The 18,600-nt window shown below is 44.2% G+C and overlaps 1 protein-coding gene across 1 annotated transcript; it reads left to right on the plus strand.

Moving 5' to 3' along the window:
• Positions 1-5,698: 5,698 nt before the first annotated feature.
• Positions 5,699-5,868, plus strand: LOC117892525. The gene is given in 2 exon segments (XM_034798815.1): positions 5,699-5,818; positions 5,821-5,868. Coding segments are annotated over 2 exon segments (168 nt in total).
• The last annotated feature ends 12,732 nt before the right edge of the window (positions 5,869-18,600 follow it).

Raw genomic sequence — 18,600 nt, forward strand, 5'->3', positions numbered from 1 at the left:
TCCATCTCGGGTTCGGCTGGCTCTCTGAAGAGCCAGTTGGACAGTTGTGTTGGACAGCTCGCTGCCTCTGTTGCTTCTTTATCAGAGTCGAATATGATTCCTACTAGTTCTTTTTTTGACAAATGCGACAGCAAAAGCGACTGAAAAGGAGACTGCGAGGCGACTGCACTGCTTGACTGCGCTGCGCTCTGGGGCTATTATTTAATTATTTTGTCAATGTGTTGTTTTTCTTCGTTTCTTTCTGTTGTATATTTGTGTGTTTGCTCATTCTGCTGTAGGAAGCTGAAAGTTAAAACATCGAAGAGGAAGAGAGGAAAAAATGAATTGCCTGGCTTTTGGCTTTAAGTCATTTTTCACAAATTTTCATAGCCTGGCGCCACCGTTGCCTGGTTCTCCCCGTTCATTTTCTTTTGAAGTCGCAGAAGTCGCTCGCCTTGGCATGTCGGACACCTATTCAGTAAACTATAAGATATTTGCTTTTCCCTCGATCTTTTTGTAATTCGAATTCAATATAAAATTCCCAGTCAAAGCGTACGAAGTTAATTATAGCAAAAGCCTTATAACTCAAAATTCTATAGGTTTGCCTTTTCATGGCGATTCTCTCTTTTTTGCAAGTTCCATCCAAGAGACAATAAAGCCGTAAAGATAAAAAAATACATAGTTTGACAAAGAAAGTCCATGAAAAACATAATAAATAAAGTGTTAAGAAAGGCAGCTAACAAAGGCCCACAAAATAATATCCCTCTGTCTTTTTGCCAGTCAGAGGGGAGGGGCGGGACTGGTCTCCGTCTCCTCACACAAAGCCGCGCGCAAAAGTGGAAAAAGTTGATTCTAGTCAAACGGCTTCCGTCTGTGGAATTGACCCAGAAACACACACAAAATTAATAAAAAATCACACTCGACCGAGGAAAGACGAAAATTAAGCAAGTAGCAGTGTGACTTTAGCTATCTGTTCAATGTGATACCCTGCACAAAAGATATATTTTGTATGCTTTTAAGAAAAACATATTGTGATGGTGATCTTTAACGATTTCTACGTAAGATAAAAAGGTTTAAAACATATATCCAACATTTCCCGATATAGTAATGGTAGCCCTGTGGTAAATTAAATACAAATGGCGAAGGGAATGGCACTGGGAAAACAGAAATGGAAGAGGAAGTGGGGAACAGACGACTGGTCTGTTTTCTTGCTGTTCTTGTCACTGTCTCGGAATGGCTACCGTTTGCTTGCGAATGTTGCTACTGCTAAATACATTTTCTTTGGATGAGCTTCATGTCTTCATGGAGCTCACTATAATCAAGCCATAGCCACAGGGTCCAGCTGGTTAACGACACATCATGTTCTGGACAGTTTTTTCTCGTGTCTTTGTCGGCTCTGTTCCGTGCTTATTTTTTTCAATTTCGCATAATGGAAATGTTAGGCCGCTACCCGTTGCCCAGCTGCTTGCGGGCCATGTAATTATGTTTTCATTCCGCCATCAAGTTTAATAGCGTTAGGCATAGAACAAACTACTTTCGTTTTGTTGAATCGGCTGATTTTGATTTGATGGAGTGGCACTTATAAAGCACTTTTCTTGGTCAAAAAAGCACACTCACACGAGCATCTTCACGGGCTCTCCAATTTATTTGCACGTTGCGTGTGGGAAGAGACACCAAGGCACCAACAATCAACAGCCAACAGGCAACAGTAAACAGCGGAAAGCAACAGCCAAGAGCCGTTTGAACGGCGGTACGAAAGGACGGCCATTCGGACGCTAAAAAAAAACACAACAGCCAACACAAATGTTCGTATGTCCGAGGGCCTGTTTGTACGAGTGTCAGAGTCAAGTCCACGTAAATTGTCAATAATGCTGCTACGGCATTGTTGTTTTCCACTTTGGCTGTGATTTGATTTGCTCCTCCTGCCCTGTAGCCCCGTAGCCTGTTGCCTTTTTCCCTGCTTCCGTTTATGCCAATAGCTTTTGGCCAAAATGTCACTTTTTTATACCCGGTACTCGAAGAGTAAATAGGGTATATTGTATTTGTGCGGATAACGGTTGTATGTAACGCACAGAAGGAAACGTTTCCGACCCCATAAAGTATATATATTCTTGATCAGCATCAATAGCCGAGTCTATGTCTGTCTGTCTGTCTGTCCGTCTGTCCGTCTGTCCGTCTGTCCGTCCGTCCGTCTGTCCGTCTTGTTTGTCGGCTAGTTCTCAGAGACTATAAGAGCTAGAGCCACCAAATTTTGGCACCAGACTGCTGTATGCTCACACTGAAACCAGTGTATTTCAAAAATGAGCCCCGCCCCCTTCCGCGCCCGCAAAGGGCGAAAACCTCCCAAATCTACAATTTTGAAGATAACAGAAAACTAAAAACGCCATTCCGTAGGGAATGACCATATCTATCAGATCACCAAAATGGGATCCGATTGGATCATTATTATAGCCACAATGAAGAAATTAATTTTCAGTGGCCAAACCCACCCTGTCCCGCAGCTTATAGCAAAACACTGGCCGTCTGCCGCTGGCTCTGCCTCTGCCGCTGGCTCTGCCGCTGTCTCTGCCTCTGCCGCTGGCTCTGCCTCTGCCGTGAGTCTGCAGTGTGTGTCTATAGGGGAGGGTGGCGAGCTAAAGGAGCGTGTTGGCGTGAGTAGTGTTGTTGATGTAGATGGAAGATGAAGAAAAAATGTAAAATTTGACAAAACACCGCTAAGTTGCAGATGTAGTACTGAGTGCCGGGTATAAAAGTTGTGACGCGTAAGAAGCGTCTCACACGTCCCTTCTCGTTATTGTCTTTTTATGAGCACAGCGTGTTGTTTTGCTTTTTTCTTTGAGTCGTTTTGCCCTGCCACAGCAGACTCAACTTAAACGTGCGTCGCAACTTTCGATTAACGAAAATTATTTCACTACTTTAGTGCCCAAATGTTTGGCTATCTCTCTCCATCTCTCCACCTCTCTAGCTTGCCATTTCTCTTTCACTGTGTGGAAATTGACTCTTGCGATTTAGTTTTTATGGGAGATTTTAGTATTCCCTTCTGCACAGGGCGGCCCTGCCACCTTCCCTGCTCGATTGGCCAAGTAAGTTGCTGGTGGCACGAGTACATATGCACATACACACATATTTTATTTCTGTTGAGCGGTGAGCAGATTTCTAAGCCAAATGTGCGCCCAGCATTTCAATTGCAGCCTTTTGATAAATGGCCAGCCAACTGAGCACTTTCATTGCTTAAACTACATTTGACGAGCGTCGTCTGCCATCGTAGTCGTGGGTGAAAATAACCAAAACGGCATTCAGCTTTCGCCCATTCGAAAACCATAGCCACAAAAGCGTTCGTCAGCGGCAGGCTGCAGTGTGGCTTGGTCCCAGCCCCCAGCTCAGCCTCCGTTCGCTTTTCAGAGAGTTTCCCTCAAATGAATTTTCTAGCGCAAGGTCAGAGCACAGTTCCTGAACACCTCCAACATCTCCAACTTCCAGACTGTACCTCTACCCCAGCGACACAGATTACGTGCCTGTCGTTTTTCTCAAGCCCGTTTCAACTTGCCGCATGCAAAAGCCGGCAAAGTGCCAGTCTCCAGCTCCAGCTCCAGCTCCATCCCGATATTCTATACGCCCCGAGAGCTGAATAATTTTCACGCCGTTGCTAATTTTACTTTCGAACCGAACTCGACACAACGTCTGAGTCAGTTGTAGTGTCGCAGCCAGACCCACAGGCGGAGCCACGGACGCATGCGTCTCACGTAGCACGCTCACGTTTGAGTTGAGTCGAGGCAAAGCAAAGCGAAGCGAGTATTTGCTGGCAGCGGTGGTCTGTGGTCTGTGAACTTTCGTGAAAGTTCTGCCGCGGCATCGGTGAGTGCATAAATCTTCCAGCTACTGCTGCTGCGCAGGCCGCGTATCTGTTGGATACAATCTAAGAAATCTTTTCCTCGACTACTTAGCGACTGTGCAGCTGAACCCAACCCAAAACAGTTCCCACATCAACGGCGCGCTCATTGTTCTGGATGCGCGTAATTATGATGATAAAATAAATTTAAATGAAGCCACAAGAGCGACGGAAATTCGTCGGACCGTTTTAGAGGGTGTGAATCGTGATGGGAGCAAATGTAACCTTTGGGCAACTGTTCTTACCGCAAGACTCCATCTGCAGTGCCCCTAATGGCCGCCGTGTGGCAATAACGTTAATTACAAGTTATTGGCAGGCCACAGCTACAGCGAAATCTTTGGAGCTTCTTCCTCGTTTATAATTTGTTTATTTTATAGCATTTGCAGCTGTGACCCCTGCCCCACGCCCTGCCCCATGCCACACCACACACTCATTCATAATGGAGCATTATGAACGCGTTCGCTCGCAGTCACATTAAAACAAGCATAACAGCTACGTGACTAATTATGTTGATATCAAACTTGTTCCCCCGCCCCCCACACTACAATGTATCATTAAAGTCGATTCTCTTCTCTGTATGTGTGCGTGTGTGTGCGTGTGCGAAAGAAAGTGAAATTAATGTGAACTACGCGTGAAACATGGGAGTGTCGTGGCCAGGGTTTAGTGGCTTTTCCGACAAGTTTTTCAAAATGCAAAGTGCTGTTCAGGTTTAGAATTAAATAAAAGCAAAAACCTGCATGGCAGGCTTTTTAGACCAATGGAATTTCAAGGGAAAAATAAAAGCCAGGGGAAGTCCATAGCGATTCCTCTCACAGTTAGGGTTCTTTGAACTATTGTGGTTCTGGGTCATATTAAAGTGAGATTACGAAGAACTGTTTACTTTTCGCACTTTATTGCCTCACAGCATTTTTCACTTTTTAATTTTTCGTTTGGAACCCATTCAAATTAACGTGATAAATTTATTTTTGCAGCGATAAGAAGTCAGTATTTCCAGAAACAACAGCTTTTGAAACAGAAGCAGCAGCTAAGGGACATACAAAATAGTTGCACGTAATTTAGCACAAGAAAAGACACAATCCAGTGACAGAAAACGAAACTCAAACTCAAAGTGAAGCCGAACCGAAACGGAAACTTAAACGCGACCAGACAATAAAAAAGTGAAAAACTGAATGCAAATGGCCCTCTCGCATGTCTCTCCACCGAGACAGGGGGCCAAGTGCATGAGAGAAATATTCAAAACAGAAAATAGACGACAAAGTGAAGAAGGGATTGGACTCCAGAGTGCGGAGTAAAACAGAAAGTGCGTAATTAATTTCGCTTTTCATTGCAGCCCGATGAGAATACGAGTATGTCAGACATGCGCCAACCATTCATATAAAAGAAAACAAAATAGTTGCCAAGACACTGGGTGTCATGTTGGATGTTGCTTTGGATATTTAAAAATAAATTCTTAAAGCTGCACATTTTTCAAATAGTATAAAACTGGAAACAAGCTTTTACCAAGCCACTTTCCGTCAGATAAAAAATAGTGGAAGAGACGCAGAGAACTGGTAGGCAACACCCTCTCACTAGGCGTACTCGTATTCCACTTTCCTTTCTCCTAAAATAAATTTACAAAAGTGTTAAATTTAATAAAAATCGTATATTTCAAAAGCCTGTCAAAGGCGATTTAAGTTGCAAAGCAAACAGACACGCACATGGTTCACCCACACACCCATAAACAGCCACTCACCCTAGCGCGTGCACCCACTCAAGCACACACACACACAGACTCACACACTGGGGCAGTCACAGTGAAGCGAACACAACAACAAACAAGGAGCACAACTGATGTGCGGTTTTGGTTTCGTGGCTTACGGTTTTGATTGCTGCCATCGCTCAATTGATTTTTCACTAATGCCATCGATTGGCAAACCCGAAACCGAAATAAAAGTGAAATGCAAAGTATTAAAAAAAAAGGAGAACTTAAACGCCAAAATAAACAATTTGTCATAGTTTGAGAGCGAGCGAGTGAGCGTGTGTGTGGCAAACAATAAAAACAAACAAAAAACACAGAAAGCAAAGAAAGAAAGGAAAGCTTATGTTTGACATGATATTAAATCGCATCGGAAATGGGAAAATATTCCAGGGCGAACAATAAAACTAAAATAGGATTAGTTGTGGTCTGTGCTTAATTTCCGAGTGTGAAATGCAGGCCCGAATTTGGATTGGTTTTGTTCACAAGTGAAAATAAGCAACGAAATATACAGACATGGCTCGAATGAATGGCATCGTTCAGTTCCAAACTATGCGATTCTCGGCTTATTTAACCAACTAGAATTGTACTTTAAATTAGTTATCTGCTGAGCAGACTATCTGCTCACCAAGTGTAGTGTATGCTAATCATAGGCCATACTTAAGAGCCACTGAGCATCTGAATATTCTGATTGGTTATCCGAGAATACCGTATCCTATATTCTTTTCTTTAATGCTAAATGGCATTCAGTGGAATGCTTAATGAATATAATTCAAATAACATGCTTGCCAATGGAAATTCACACTCGAGAGATGGACTGCATCCAAAAGTTTCAAAGAGTTTCATAGTTCTCTCAAAGCAAAAAGTTTGTTGAGTTTGTAAGAAGAACTTGACATCCCTCATTTCTCATTTCTCATGTCTCATTTCGAAAAGAAAGAACTTGAATTCGTGGTTCTGTCGAAATCAAATCTCCGTTGCTTTTTAGTCGCTGCCATCGGCCACGCCCACATATTTTCTGACACCTTGTGGGCGTTCGGCAGCTACCTGCCCAGCCCATAACTGTCAAATGCAGGAGCCGCAATAAATTATTGCTCTGCAGTGGGGTTTCATTCTCCCCTCGCCTCTGATCAATATAGGGGTATGGGCTGGGATTTTCGGGGGAAAGTGTCCTTGGCGATGCCCCTGTTGTTTGGGGTAGACAGGTTGTTTGAGACAGCACTTTTCCTGTTACATCTGAACGAAAGAATAATTTTGTTCCAATACGAATGGCTTTTATTTCACAATGTCCTCAATTGCCAGCTGATAAACATAGTAGAGCTTCAAAGGAAACAGTCCTCTGGGACCAGAGTGTAATTTAAAACCTTAAATCAGCACTAATGAGGATTTAAGCTGATACTACTGCTGCAGCTACTGCTATTGTTGTTGCTGCTACAAATGACTGCCTGCAAATAGGAAATGACGGGAAAAGAGAGGAAAGGAAAGCGCTCGCGAGCTGCGAGGAGACCAGAACAGCAGCCAACAGCACGGATGCATTATTAATAAAAGGAGCTGCACATTGTATGTGGCCCCTCTGAGAGTTCATGGACGGTTCTTGGGTCGATTCGGAGTCCCAGTAACAGTCGCAGGCAGCGCCATAAGACGTCCTGCGTTGCGAGGGACGCGATGTGTGTCGCTGCTCTTCCGGTGTGAATTAGCGTCGAGTGCTAGATGCAATTTCCTGTTGTTTGTAAATTGCTGTCCGCTAGCAGGAGCAGCAGGGGCAGCAGGGGCCCCAGCATCCCCGAAGCCTCGGTCGGAGCTGTCTTTAATTGCTGAACATGGACCCGAGCTGGTTTATGGGCGCACTTTAAATTGAACGCACTTTGGCCACTTAACAAGCGCACACATCTCTACAGTTTGGCCAACTTTTAGTGGCCTCCACCGCTGCTGTTGATTCTGATGCTGTGCATCAGCATTCAATTTGCTTGGTTTCCAGCAGAAGTTGGAAAGCAGCCCAGCAGCAGTAGCAGCAGCAGCAGCGCACAAAAGCTCAACTAGCTGCGGAAATTTGCTCAGTTACTTTTGTGCAATCCCCAAATCCCAGTTCAATTTTATCTATGTATCTATCTGAAACTGCTTGGCAAATAGCAAGCACTCTCCCCTCTTGCTCCATCTCTGTTTGTTCTGCTTCTGTGCATGTGCCTGTGCCCGTGTGTGTGTGTGTGTGTGTGTGTGTGGTGCTCGAATGAAACTGTTGACGCAAATGGACAACAAAACCCCGGCACTCTGATGCCCTGCCCCGCTGTTCTTGGCCCTTGGAGCATGCCCTGGCTGTTGCCGACTGCCGACTGTTGTCGTTGCGGAGAAATGCATGCTTCGTTTAATGGCAGACGGGGCTGAAATTTGTGTTTATTGCATTTTGCATCGTAGCCCTTCCCTCGCTCTCTCGCTCCTTTCTCCACCTTTCATTGAAAAGGTGGCTCTGAAGGCTGCCTAATTTTTTACCAAAGAACCCAGCTGCTTGTTACAGAACTAACCACAAAGCTGCTGCTGCTGCTGCTGCTCTGGCTGCTTCTGAAACTTTAAAATTCACCTTTTCTCGTTCAAACAGAGACTTGATTGGCTGACCTCAGCACTCATACCATACCCTTCCACTTCAGCATCCAGCACCTATACAGCCCACACGCCTGCCATTTGCATATGGTAGATGGCTCTCAATGGAAGATGTGTGCAGGCAGGGGCGCATTTGTTTGTCCAGATTGATGTTAACTACTAGCACTTCAATGCACCGGGGCTTTGGGTCATTCATTCGTGCTGCCTTTTTATTTCGTTATATGGACCGCAAGCAAATACGCTTTCTAATGGGTGTAAAGGGAAGGTAAACTTGCCATACACTTGGTATACGCAATGCGTCAGTGTGCCTGTCAATTAGGAGCATGTTCGTCCCGATTTGTCAAATATCTAAGTTAGCTTACAAGCAAGAAGGCAACTGCCTTCTTTTTTCTCCATTCACACCAGCAGCATTTTTCCCTGCCACAATCGAACTATTTTCATGCCTCGGCGATGCGGCATCGTCAACTTTTCTACGTTTTTTTTCTTCACTCTCGATTGACTGCCACTCTGTGGGAGTGTATGTGTTCTTAGATACTTTGATATGTATGTTTGTATGAATGTACTCGTATGTGCGGGTCTCTTGTATTCGGTGCACACATCCTCAGGAGACAGAGTGATGCTCAAAGCGAGCATTTCTCGCACAGTTTACGGCACTGCTTTTGAACATTGCAGTTGAATTTTTGTTTGTGCTCAGATTATAGTAGAAAAAAAAATTCTCCCAAGAGCATACAATTTCCCCAACTTGCTGGAGAATATCTTTTGTTTCATAAACCCGTTTTGCCAGTTGCTAGCATTTGCATTCAACTGGCATCGATAGTCGCATTTTCGGCTGTGTCTGTGATGGCCAACATGGCTTCACTGCTTTCGCTCACAAAATCTAGTAAAACTTTATTTGAATGTGGAGCTGAGCTACGGGGATGTGTTTCATGTTTATGAAAAGCATTACGTTAGCATAGTACTACTCGAGCCCTTTGAGCATGATATGTATGATGGTTATGAAGACATACGCACACTGCCAGCCAGTTATGTCATTTAAATATTTACTGAAAACACAATCCATGTTGCAGCTACCAAAGGACGACATTCGGTTTCCATCTGTAGTTGCTGTTTGCTGTTGCTCAAAAGAGAAGTGGTGCCTGCTCTCAGTCTCAGTGGAAGGCAGAAAGTAATAAAGGATATATTAATAATATCTGATGGAGAGCCGAATTAAGCTCCTGGGAGTGGCTGGACACAGGTCTTAAGCTGGATACGGTGGCGACAGCAGAGGGAGCACGAGCAGACCACATGAATATTCGATTATTTGTAAGCCAATAAAGAGCATAAAACCGGACATGGGATGGACAGAAGTTGACAGACATTTGATTTGAGTTGTATATGTCTTTTAATTTAGATTTGTCCCCCGATACGCTCAGGAAGGAATTAATATTCTTGCAAACTTTGAAATGAAAAGAAGTTTTGGCACTGTTCAGGCTATGCTGGTGGCGCCTTGGCAACATCTCAATTATTCCAATTTGGCCTTGCCAAGCATTTTCTAATAATGGCCAAGAATCCTGGCAGGGAAGAGATCTGCCAAGAATGGTAATGTCAGGCAAGTTTCAGCGTTCTCTTCTTGGTCCTTTGTCTCGGTGTATAAACTGCCAAGAAATGTGCAAGCTAATTTCTTAGCTTGGGGTACAATAAAAAATATTCTAGACAAATGAAAAAAAAAATAAATCCAGAGGGACAAGGACAAGCTGCAAAAACCTAGATAACTTTCCAAGGAGCCGAGGAATAACTCAATAAAGGGCCATTCAATGAATCGACAAGAACTTGGCAAACTTAAAGATATAAATGCTTATAGATGCTCAATGCAGGACAATAAATTAACGCAGAGAGGGAACCGGGCCAAGAGACTGCCAAGAGGAAGACAAAAGCGCCGTCTGGAATTTTATTTTATTAAGGCATACATGTTTGCGTGAGTATGCGTGTGTGTGTGTGTGTGTGTGTGTGCAGGAAATTTTGCAAAAATTTCAAAGGGGAAAGAAGAAAATTCCAACCGATTGGGTTGCTCTTCCTCCACCCTCAACCCTCTCCCTTCGATTTTCCGAATATTCAATGAGCAGAACAAGCAAATACATTTTTTCCGCTTTCGGACCCCAAAAAAGCATTCAATCAGTCGAACGAACAGCGGGAGACGACCGAGCGAGCAGTCAAAAGTCAAATGGCGCTCACAAGAGGCCCGCCCCATAACAATGGCCAACAGTTTGAGCCGAAGAAGGGGGCCATACTCAAACCCAGACTTCCACCAATGTCCGTTGGGGACATTACACCAAATCGCTCGCAATCAATCAGTGGCAAATTAAATTTCACAGCGCCAGAGGCGATTAAGCATGGAATTGTGCTCGACACTGCAGCCTTCCCGCCCGGGAAGGAGATGTGGACTTGCTGCTGATACTCCTGCTGATGCTGGTGCTGGTGCAATGAGTTTGCCAGTCGCTACAACGTTCTGTTGGATGACCCATCCATCTCGGGCTCTATTTGCACCCAAAGCGAACATCTAAATGCCGACGAGTGCGGCTCATTTGGCGCTTCCGAATCCAACTGCAGATTAATAACTAGCGCCTGTTCCCCGGTGTCTGCGCTCGGCCCTTGACCCTCCCCTCGCTATGCGTTTACCGCCAGCTGGCTGCCATTTTTCACACTGCCCATAGACGTCGCGAGGCTTGGCCATGATGAGCACTCCCTGTGTGTGTGTGAGCGCGCGCGTGAGCTGAAAAATGTTTATTGCATACATTTGGGCAGTCAGCGTAATTTCTCACTCCTGCGAATGATGGATGCGGATTCGGCGGCGGTGGCGGAGGCGGAGGCCCTGAGCTTTGCGTTCAGTTTATTAGGCGCAGGCACGCACTGACGACTGTCACTTCACCACCATTGAAAGATTTCCAAGGAAAGTGACATATTATACAGCGAATGAATAATTTAAGGTAGAATAGATGACTAGAGCGCCCTCTTGGCTGCCTTTAAAATATATTTTGCCTAGTCCAACTTGGTTAAGTTTGTGCCCAGTCAATATTGGCCCTAGGCGCGTGCTCTCTATCCTCGCTTCGCTTCCTTTGGAGCATACATAAACAGTTTACCCGAAGCAGGGCTCATAAATAAACTTCGCGGCTCTCAAGATGATGAATTGTGTTGACGACTCCTGTGGGATGGCTTCGCTCCTTACCTAACTCACTGGACATTCTTATATTAAGTTGACTCTGTTTTATGGTCTCTTCCGCACTCTCTCACACTGCATTTTATCGCCAGTTAGTTTGAGTCTCTCTAATAAGTCTCTTTAATGAGTCCCTGTTAAGAAATTTTCGTGCAATACATCGGTATTTTATTTCTCAATTGTACTAGTTTACAGCTGCCGAGGCATGCCAAAGGCTAAGGGAGTTGCCCCAGTGTTGCGATCTAAGTATAATTGAGAGCGATTGAAGGCCACACCTGAGTTGCTCAGCTCCGATCTGTTTTGACAAAACCATCTGGGTAATGTAACGGTAAGGGTAAGGTTAAGGGAACTGAAAAGCAAAGTTGAATCTTTCCAACAGAAGTTTGGATGCGACAGTCGACTTGCCTGCAGTTGAGTCTTCGTTCTTCTTTGGCAGTGCCGAACAATGCACAAACTAATAAAAGTTTTCTCCCAAGCACAAACACAGGCTCAGATGCACAGTGCAATACCCGCTCCAAGTCGACACTAAATCAAAAGTGGAGGAAGGCAGCTCAATTTCCAGGACTCGGACTGCTGCAGTTTCTACGTGAGAAAGTTGTGCTAAAAATTTATGCACTCACCGCATGCCAAAGCGAATGGAAAGTGGGAGTGGAGTGGAGTGGCTCTCAGCCAACAGGAATGGCGCACACCAGCACACCGCCAGAGACGCTTCACACAGGTCGAGCGGAAGTTTGTGGCCCATAATGGTTCAAATCTGAATTATGCGGCAAAGAAAACGGAGCCAAGGGAGCTGCCAAGCCGGGGCCAGAGCCATGAGAATGACATGCGGACATCCTACATAGGTCAGAAATTCAGAAAATCAGCATGCTAAGCACTTTGCCAGCGACTTGAACTCCGTGTCCGTCCGCGTCTACGTCTCCACCTCTGTCTAGGTCGGTGTTGGTGTCGGACTCTATCTGAGACTGTCCCCTCATCTGCCCCCGACTTTATCAATTATGCAAATGGCAAATTTAACACCTCAGCAACGTGCCACATACGAGTAAATGCAGTTGGAATGAGTCGGCTAAGGGCTCGCCATAAATCTTTGCCGAAGTGAGTGCAGCGCCAGCTCCAGCTCCAGCTCCTGTGAAGGCGAGTTTGCAATGAATTTAAACTACTTGGCCTTGCTGGCGCATTTTTAAGTGCTGCGGCAGGGCCCTCTCGACCTGGCGGGCTGTTTCATTTTACAAAGCTTTGTCCCGGATATCACAGCAAAGTGGATTTTTCCGTCAAACATAAAAGCAGAGTTCGCTTCGGCAATTAAAGCGAAGCCGAAGTTGAGCAAAGTGAAGCGACGTGAAGCCCAGGAGGCGCATGTAAGACTGCACTATTAATGGCAGTAGTATGGACAGTACGATGATGATGATGATGACAATGGCGAGGATGGGGATGGAGATCTTAGCGTAGGGCAATATTTTATGCGGTTCTGAAAATGAAACACAAACGTCCGCAGGGCTATTAATTTAAATGTAAAAACGAAGGAAAAATGCTTGAGTAGTAATATTTTTTCATAATTCTTTGTCGCTTTGCTTGCATAAGCATTTGTTTTATACTCTCTCTCTCTCTCTCTCTCTCACATACACAGGCACACATACACAAATGTTCATGCATGGAAGCACTATGGGCGACTTGACCATTTTTTTTGTCAAAACCCATTTATGAAAAGGTCCTGAAATATATTGTATTTCTAACTGCGATGTACTCGAAAACATTGATCTTCTAATTTATGTGTCCAAAATTTTGCAGAGCCTACCAATGTTAAGTTAGCAACTTTACTACGCAGCCTCATCACAGAGATTTTAATTATGTCTGTTTAAACTTGGATTAGATTCTTTTATATATTTTGCGTAATCTCCAGTCGATTAAGAAGCATAAATTTGTTACGAAAATGTTTCTTTGAAAAGGGTTAAGAACAGAGTGACATCTCGAGGCGGCAGACGACTTTATGAATAATGTAGAGCGTTCAATTCTTGCTATATGCTTTGCATACCAATGTGCAATTTCTCTGCAATTCAACTTTTTAAGGTGAAACCTAAGGTTTGGAAATTTAGAGTTGTTTGCATTGTTGAACTCAGCGAAAAAGAAAATTGCAAAAGAGAATGTCAATTTGCTTTGCATTTAAGCAGTAATACCTGTCCCTAGTTTTGAGAACGATAAAGGATCTTCTAAGATAAGACTAAGAGATTTTCTGAACCGTTTTTCGATCAACTTGATTAATTTCATGGGAAACTTGAAACAAACCGAAAGAATATGTGCAGATTGGCTAAATTCGTGTAGAATCGTAAAATTATAATAAAGATATAAATATGTAAATTTTTATATGTGTGCTCTGTACTATCTCTAAAATACACTGAGAACTCAAAGTAAAAATCCGATTATCTTTTAGTTTTGAATATTTAAAAATCCTGGCAAGCCCTTTATTATACCCGGTACTCGAAGAGTAAATAGGGTATATTGTATTTGTGCGAATAACGGTTGTATGTAACGCACAGAAGGAAACGTTTCCGACCCCATAAAGTATATACATATATTCTTGATCAGCATCAATAGCCGAGTCGATTGAGCCATGTCTGTCTGTCCGTCTGTCCGTCTTGTTTGTCGGCTAGTTCTCAGAGACTATAAGAGCTAGAGTGTATTTAAAAAATTAGCCCCACCCCCTTCCGCCCCCGCAAAAGGGCAAAAACCTCCCAAACCTACAAGTTTGAAGATAAAAGAAAACTAAAAACCCGTCCCGCAGCTTATTTTTGTTTTTTGCACATTCTCTTATTCACAATCTGCTTCGCGCAGTGGCAGAGGCCTCCGCCTCTGACACGTCTCTGCCTCTGCCGCGTCTCTGCCCTGACTCTGCAATGTGTGTCTCTAGGGGAGGGTGGCGAGCTAAAGGAGCGTGTTGGCGTGAGTAGTGTTGTTGATGTAGAAGTTAGATGAAGAAAAAATGTAAATTTGACAAATAACCGGTAAGGTGCAGATGTAGTACTGAGTGCCGGGTATAAAAGTTGTGACGCGTAAGAAGCGTCTCACACGTCCCTTCTCGTTTTTCTTCGAGCACCGGGTATAAAAATATTGTTTCGTTTGGAAGTTATTAGTTTTTGCCACAAAAAGTGGTCAAATTCCCCATGGTGTAATGTCCGTCAGCTGGTGCTCCAGCTCCAGGTCCTTCTTTTGCTTTAGGTTCTTTTGCTGAGCATGGCACAAAATGCCTTCGCTTATAATATTAAAATAGCCGGAAGCGGAAATTCAAAACGCCATTGCATGAGTGTATATCAGTACATATGCACGTGTGTATTGGAATTTGTGTGTGTGCTGCTCTTACATATTTGATTTCTTAAGAGCACGAGCACCATAACCAGACCCCTTGCATGTCGCAAAATATGGGATAGGGTTATGGAAAACATGCATGATGCCATCACAAAATACAAGACTCCCTCCGGCCTCTCTCGGATTCGACTTGAATGCAGCTCAAAAAGGTCTGATCCACCACCCCCTGCCCCCATCTGCCGCCCTACCACTTCTAGCCATTGTTTATTTGCCTTGCAACAAATTATAAGTACAGAATGTCGAAGGCTTCCTGCCAAGCGACTGAATAATGGCAGCTTGTTTGCATAACAAGCACGTGCGGGACGGGTGATGGCCACGGGGGTAGGTACTAAAGAAAATCCAACTGGCAGTCCGGGCTTATGTAATGACCTAAGAGAAACCCCCCTCTCTTGGTGGAAAGACAGTTCAACGACTCCAAATTGGTCAGCCTGCCGCTGGCGGAAGCTTATGTACATATAGCTTACATACGAGCAAGGTGCGGAGCTGATAAAGTGAGTATGCAACCCCGTGGTTCTTATTGAAATTCCAAGCCAAGGTCATACAAAATGCCATGCCAATGCCCATGCCTCCTATCTGACATTGATGGCTGGCGTGTCAATTATGTTCCGCTTGGCGACATGCAATCTGCAAATGTCGGAGTCGCACCCGCACCCAGGAGACGCTCATTAGTTGCCATTGCCGCCGAAGTACCGATATGCGTATTCATGTCCGTGCCACAATTTCTGGCGTGTGTCTGTGTACGCTTCCGCTGGGACACACCACACGTATGGCTTTCAGCTGAGTATATACGAGTATACCCTGATCCCTGTGCAGTCAATATCCTGTTCATTAAAATTAATGATTCCGACTTACCTAAAAAAACTGCATATACTCGTACTCGCATCTGTGAATATCTGTATATAGGGCTAAGCTTTAATGAGTAATGGGTGTCAGTTAATATGGCTTTGGATCTTTTAGTTCTGTTCATGAATGTATGATGAGGCAGTTGATTGTGGCCTTGCTAGGTCGGAATAAGCTCAGAGAGCCCCAGAGTAGACAACGTTTATGTGGATCGGGTGTCTATCCTTATTCTCTACACTATAACTCTTTTATACCCGTACATATCTGCTTACCTCCATCATCAACTTGTTAATCTCTTCCTCACAAATAATTATTCATATTAAATTTGTAGCTTTTTAAGCAAACAAATTATACTGCCATCTCGCTCACTCCGTTCTGTTGCCGTTCTGTTTCTGTGCTCTAAAATAATAAAGTGCTTTTACATTATACCACTCAGAGCCGTTTGCATACGACGAGTGTATGCGGGTAACTTTTTTAATTATGCCAAGAACATAAAATTAAATTTATACTTGCACTTTTTGCTCGACCTTCGTCTAAGTGGGCAAGTGGGCAAGTCCGCCCAAGTGGCAGTGAAGGGAGGCAAGGGCAAGTGTGCGTGCGTGTATTTCTGTGTGTGTGTGTGGACGTGATGATGCACTCCTAGCAGCGCGCCCGGCAGCCATTGATGATAACTTTTTTCAGCACTTGCACTCAATACACAAATGTGCTATAAAATATGTGAAAAAATATTTCTTCTGCTACTGGGTATGGGCAGCAACGTAAATGGCTTGTGGCTTTATTTTATGGCGTTTCCCTGCCTCCACCTCTGACTCTGCTCCAGCTCTTGATGTTGTGCTTGTGCTTCTGTGTTCTGCGTTTTTCTCTCCCTCTCAATGCTCTGCACGGTTGCATCATCAATTATGCTTATCAAAACACTGAAGGGCTAAAGTTTTGCTGACCAACTGCTGCCCTACCGCTGGCGCCCAGAACGCAGAGCCCCAACCTCAGCCAAAGGCCGTGCCGTTTCCAATGACCTAACAACAACGGCAAGTGATTTGAGTGCACTCGACAGGTAATAAATATGAAGTGCTAAACACGAGATACGCGCATTTTTCAGCTGGAAAAACTTTTGCCACATTGTAGCCAGCAATATTGTAAAAGCTTTTAAACAATTGCTCTGGAGGGGGCACCGGGCAGGAGCAGCAACAGTAGCAGAAGTCGGAGACAGATACAGATAGGGGCTTAGATACATGGGGCGAGGGTATAAGGCAGGCCAAGGGCAGATTTTGTATGCGAGCGCTGAGCTTTGCTGCAACGAATCGAACCAAACCGAACCGAACCGAGCGGAACAAAGTACCAGTGCTTTCCAATCAATTACAACGACTAGTACTACGCCCGTGCGGCACGGATCTACACAAATGCACAATAATTTCTAGCATCAGCGGGAAACATGACAGGTTAATGCCTGGTAGCCTGCAAATGCTTGTCGGATTGCACCTGTGACCGCGGAGCGTATGTGCAATTTGAATGATTGTTTTGCGTTCTGTTTCGCTGTTGCTCCCCTACACTCCTCTCCCCGTCCTTTCTTTTACGTTGCTATCCCGCGAGTGTGTTGATTACAGTTATTGCAAGTTATTTTCAAATTTATTGTGTGCACATTCGTCCTTTCAACTGTGATTGATGTGGCTTTCCGTTGGCTTTGCCATTACCTTTACTTCCTAATGAATGATAATGCGGAACGTGGGAAGCAAATACTGCAGCGCATGCCTACCCAACTAAGCGGATCTAATGAAAAATGCGTCCTTAATTGGTAGACGCATCAGTTTTCCATTCTAAATTTACTGAGTAGAAACTTAAATTTTTGCTCTATAGCTTGCACCTTAATCTACTGATTAAGAATGGATTACCAACAAATACATTGCTGCGACTGTTTTTTATGTATGTACTATATGTACATATGTACATACATATATCCACTTTATGTGTCGAACATTTAAGTTCAGTCCCATTGCTTTATGATTTAGTTTGACTAATGAGATGCCAATCAGTTCCTGTTGATAAGAAGTTTGAGTATTTTAGTACTGCTTTCCTATTGGGGGAATGCAAAAAAGGTATAAGTCGAGGCTGTTAAGGCAAAAAGTTTTTAGGAAACCGGATAATATTTATGAAATAATGTTTGCGCGTATGTTGCAGCATCAGCTGTGCGGCAGAGGCGGGAAAAAGAGGCAGGGGTCTTGTAATGCCATTAAAGTTAATGCATTGGAAAATTCGATTATTTACAATTTTTACAACTTTACCATAAATTGATGTCACGGGACTGAGCTTTTAAGCAAACAGGCGGCCAAAAAGCTTGGCTTAGCAGCTGTCACCGTGTGGGCTGCGGCCGTGGGTGCGCTCGTATGTATACCCATGTGCAACTGTGCATGTTTGCCTAAATATGTCTATCTGCTCGACCTTAGCACTCGGCAGGCACTGGAAGGAGGGCGTTGAAATTAGGTAGCACTGTGGAAAGGCCTGAGTTGTTGGGATGGTTTCGTGAGAAACTTTATAATCAAAACGGCAAATCGAAAATAACTTTTCAATCTCTCAAACGTCGAAGTATTTCGACACACTCGACTCGGGGCTGTCAACAGCCAATTTCGCCCGTTTGGCTGCAAGAAAAAGAAAGAAGGATTCGTTGGATCCGGCTCCCTGTTGGTGTGTGTACACTATAATTTCTTGTGGAAATTTCTCAGTTACTTTTTCAGTTCAATGTTTTCCATTTTAGCCTGACCTGCCTCAGACCCGGCCCGACCTGCCACTTGTGCATGGCAAATTTACTCGGGGTTCATTTGATTTGCCGAAAACTTTGGTGGCCACAAAAGTTTGCTTCTTGGCTAGAGCGCCAGCGTTCAATGCATTTGATTTTGGCCAACATTCAAGAGTGTGGAGGTGGTTGTGTTTAAGTATGTATGTATGTGTGTGTGTGCACAAGTGCAAAATTTTTGTTGGCAAAATGAACGGCGACGAGGACGATGCTGAATGAAATGTTGACAGAGA

The sequence above is a fragment of the Drosophila subobscura genome, chromosome E, assembly GCF_008121235.1.
Source record: "Drosophila subobscura isolate 14011-0131.10 chromosome E, UCBerk_Dsub_1.0, whole genome shotgun sequence".
NCBI classification, from domain to species: domain Eukaryota; kingdom Metazoa; phylum Arthropoda; class Insecta; order Diptera; family Drosophilidae; genus Drosophila; species Drosophila subobscura.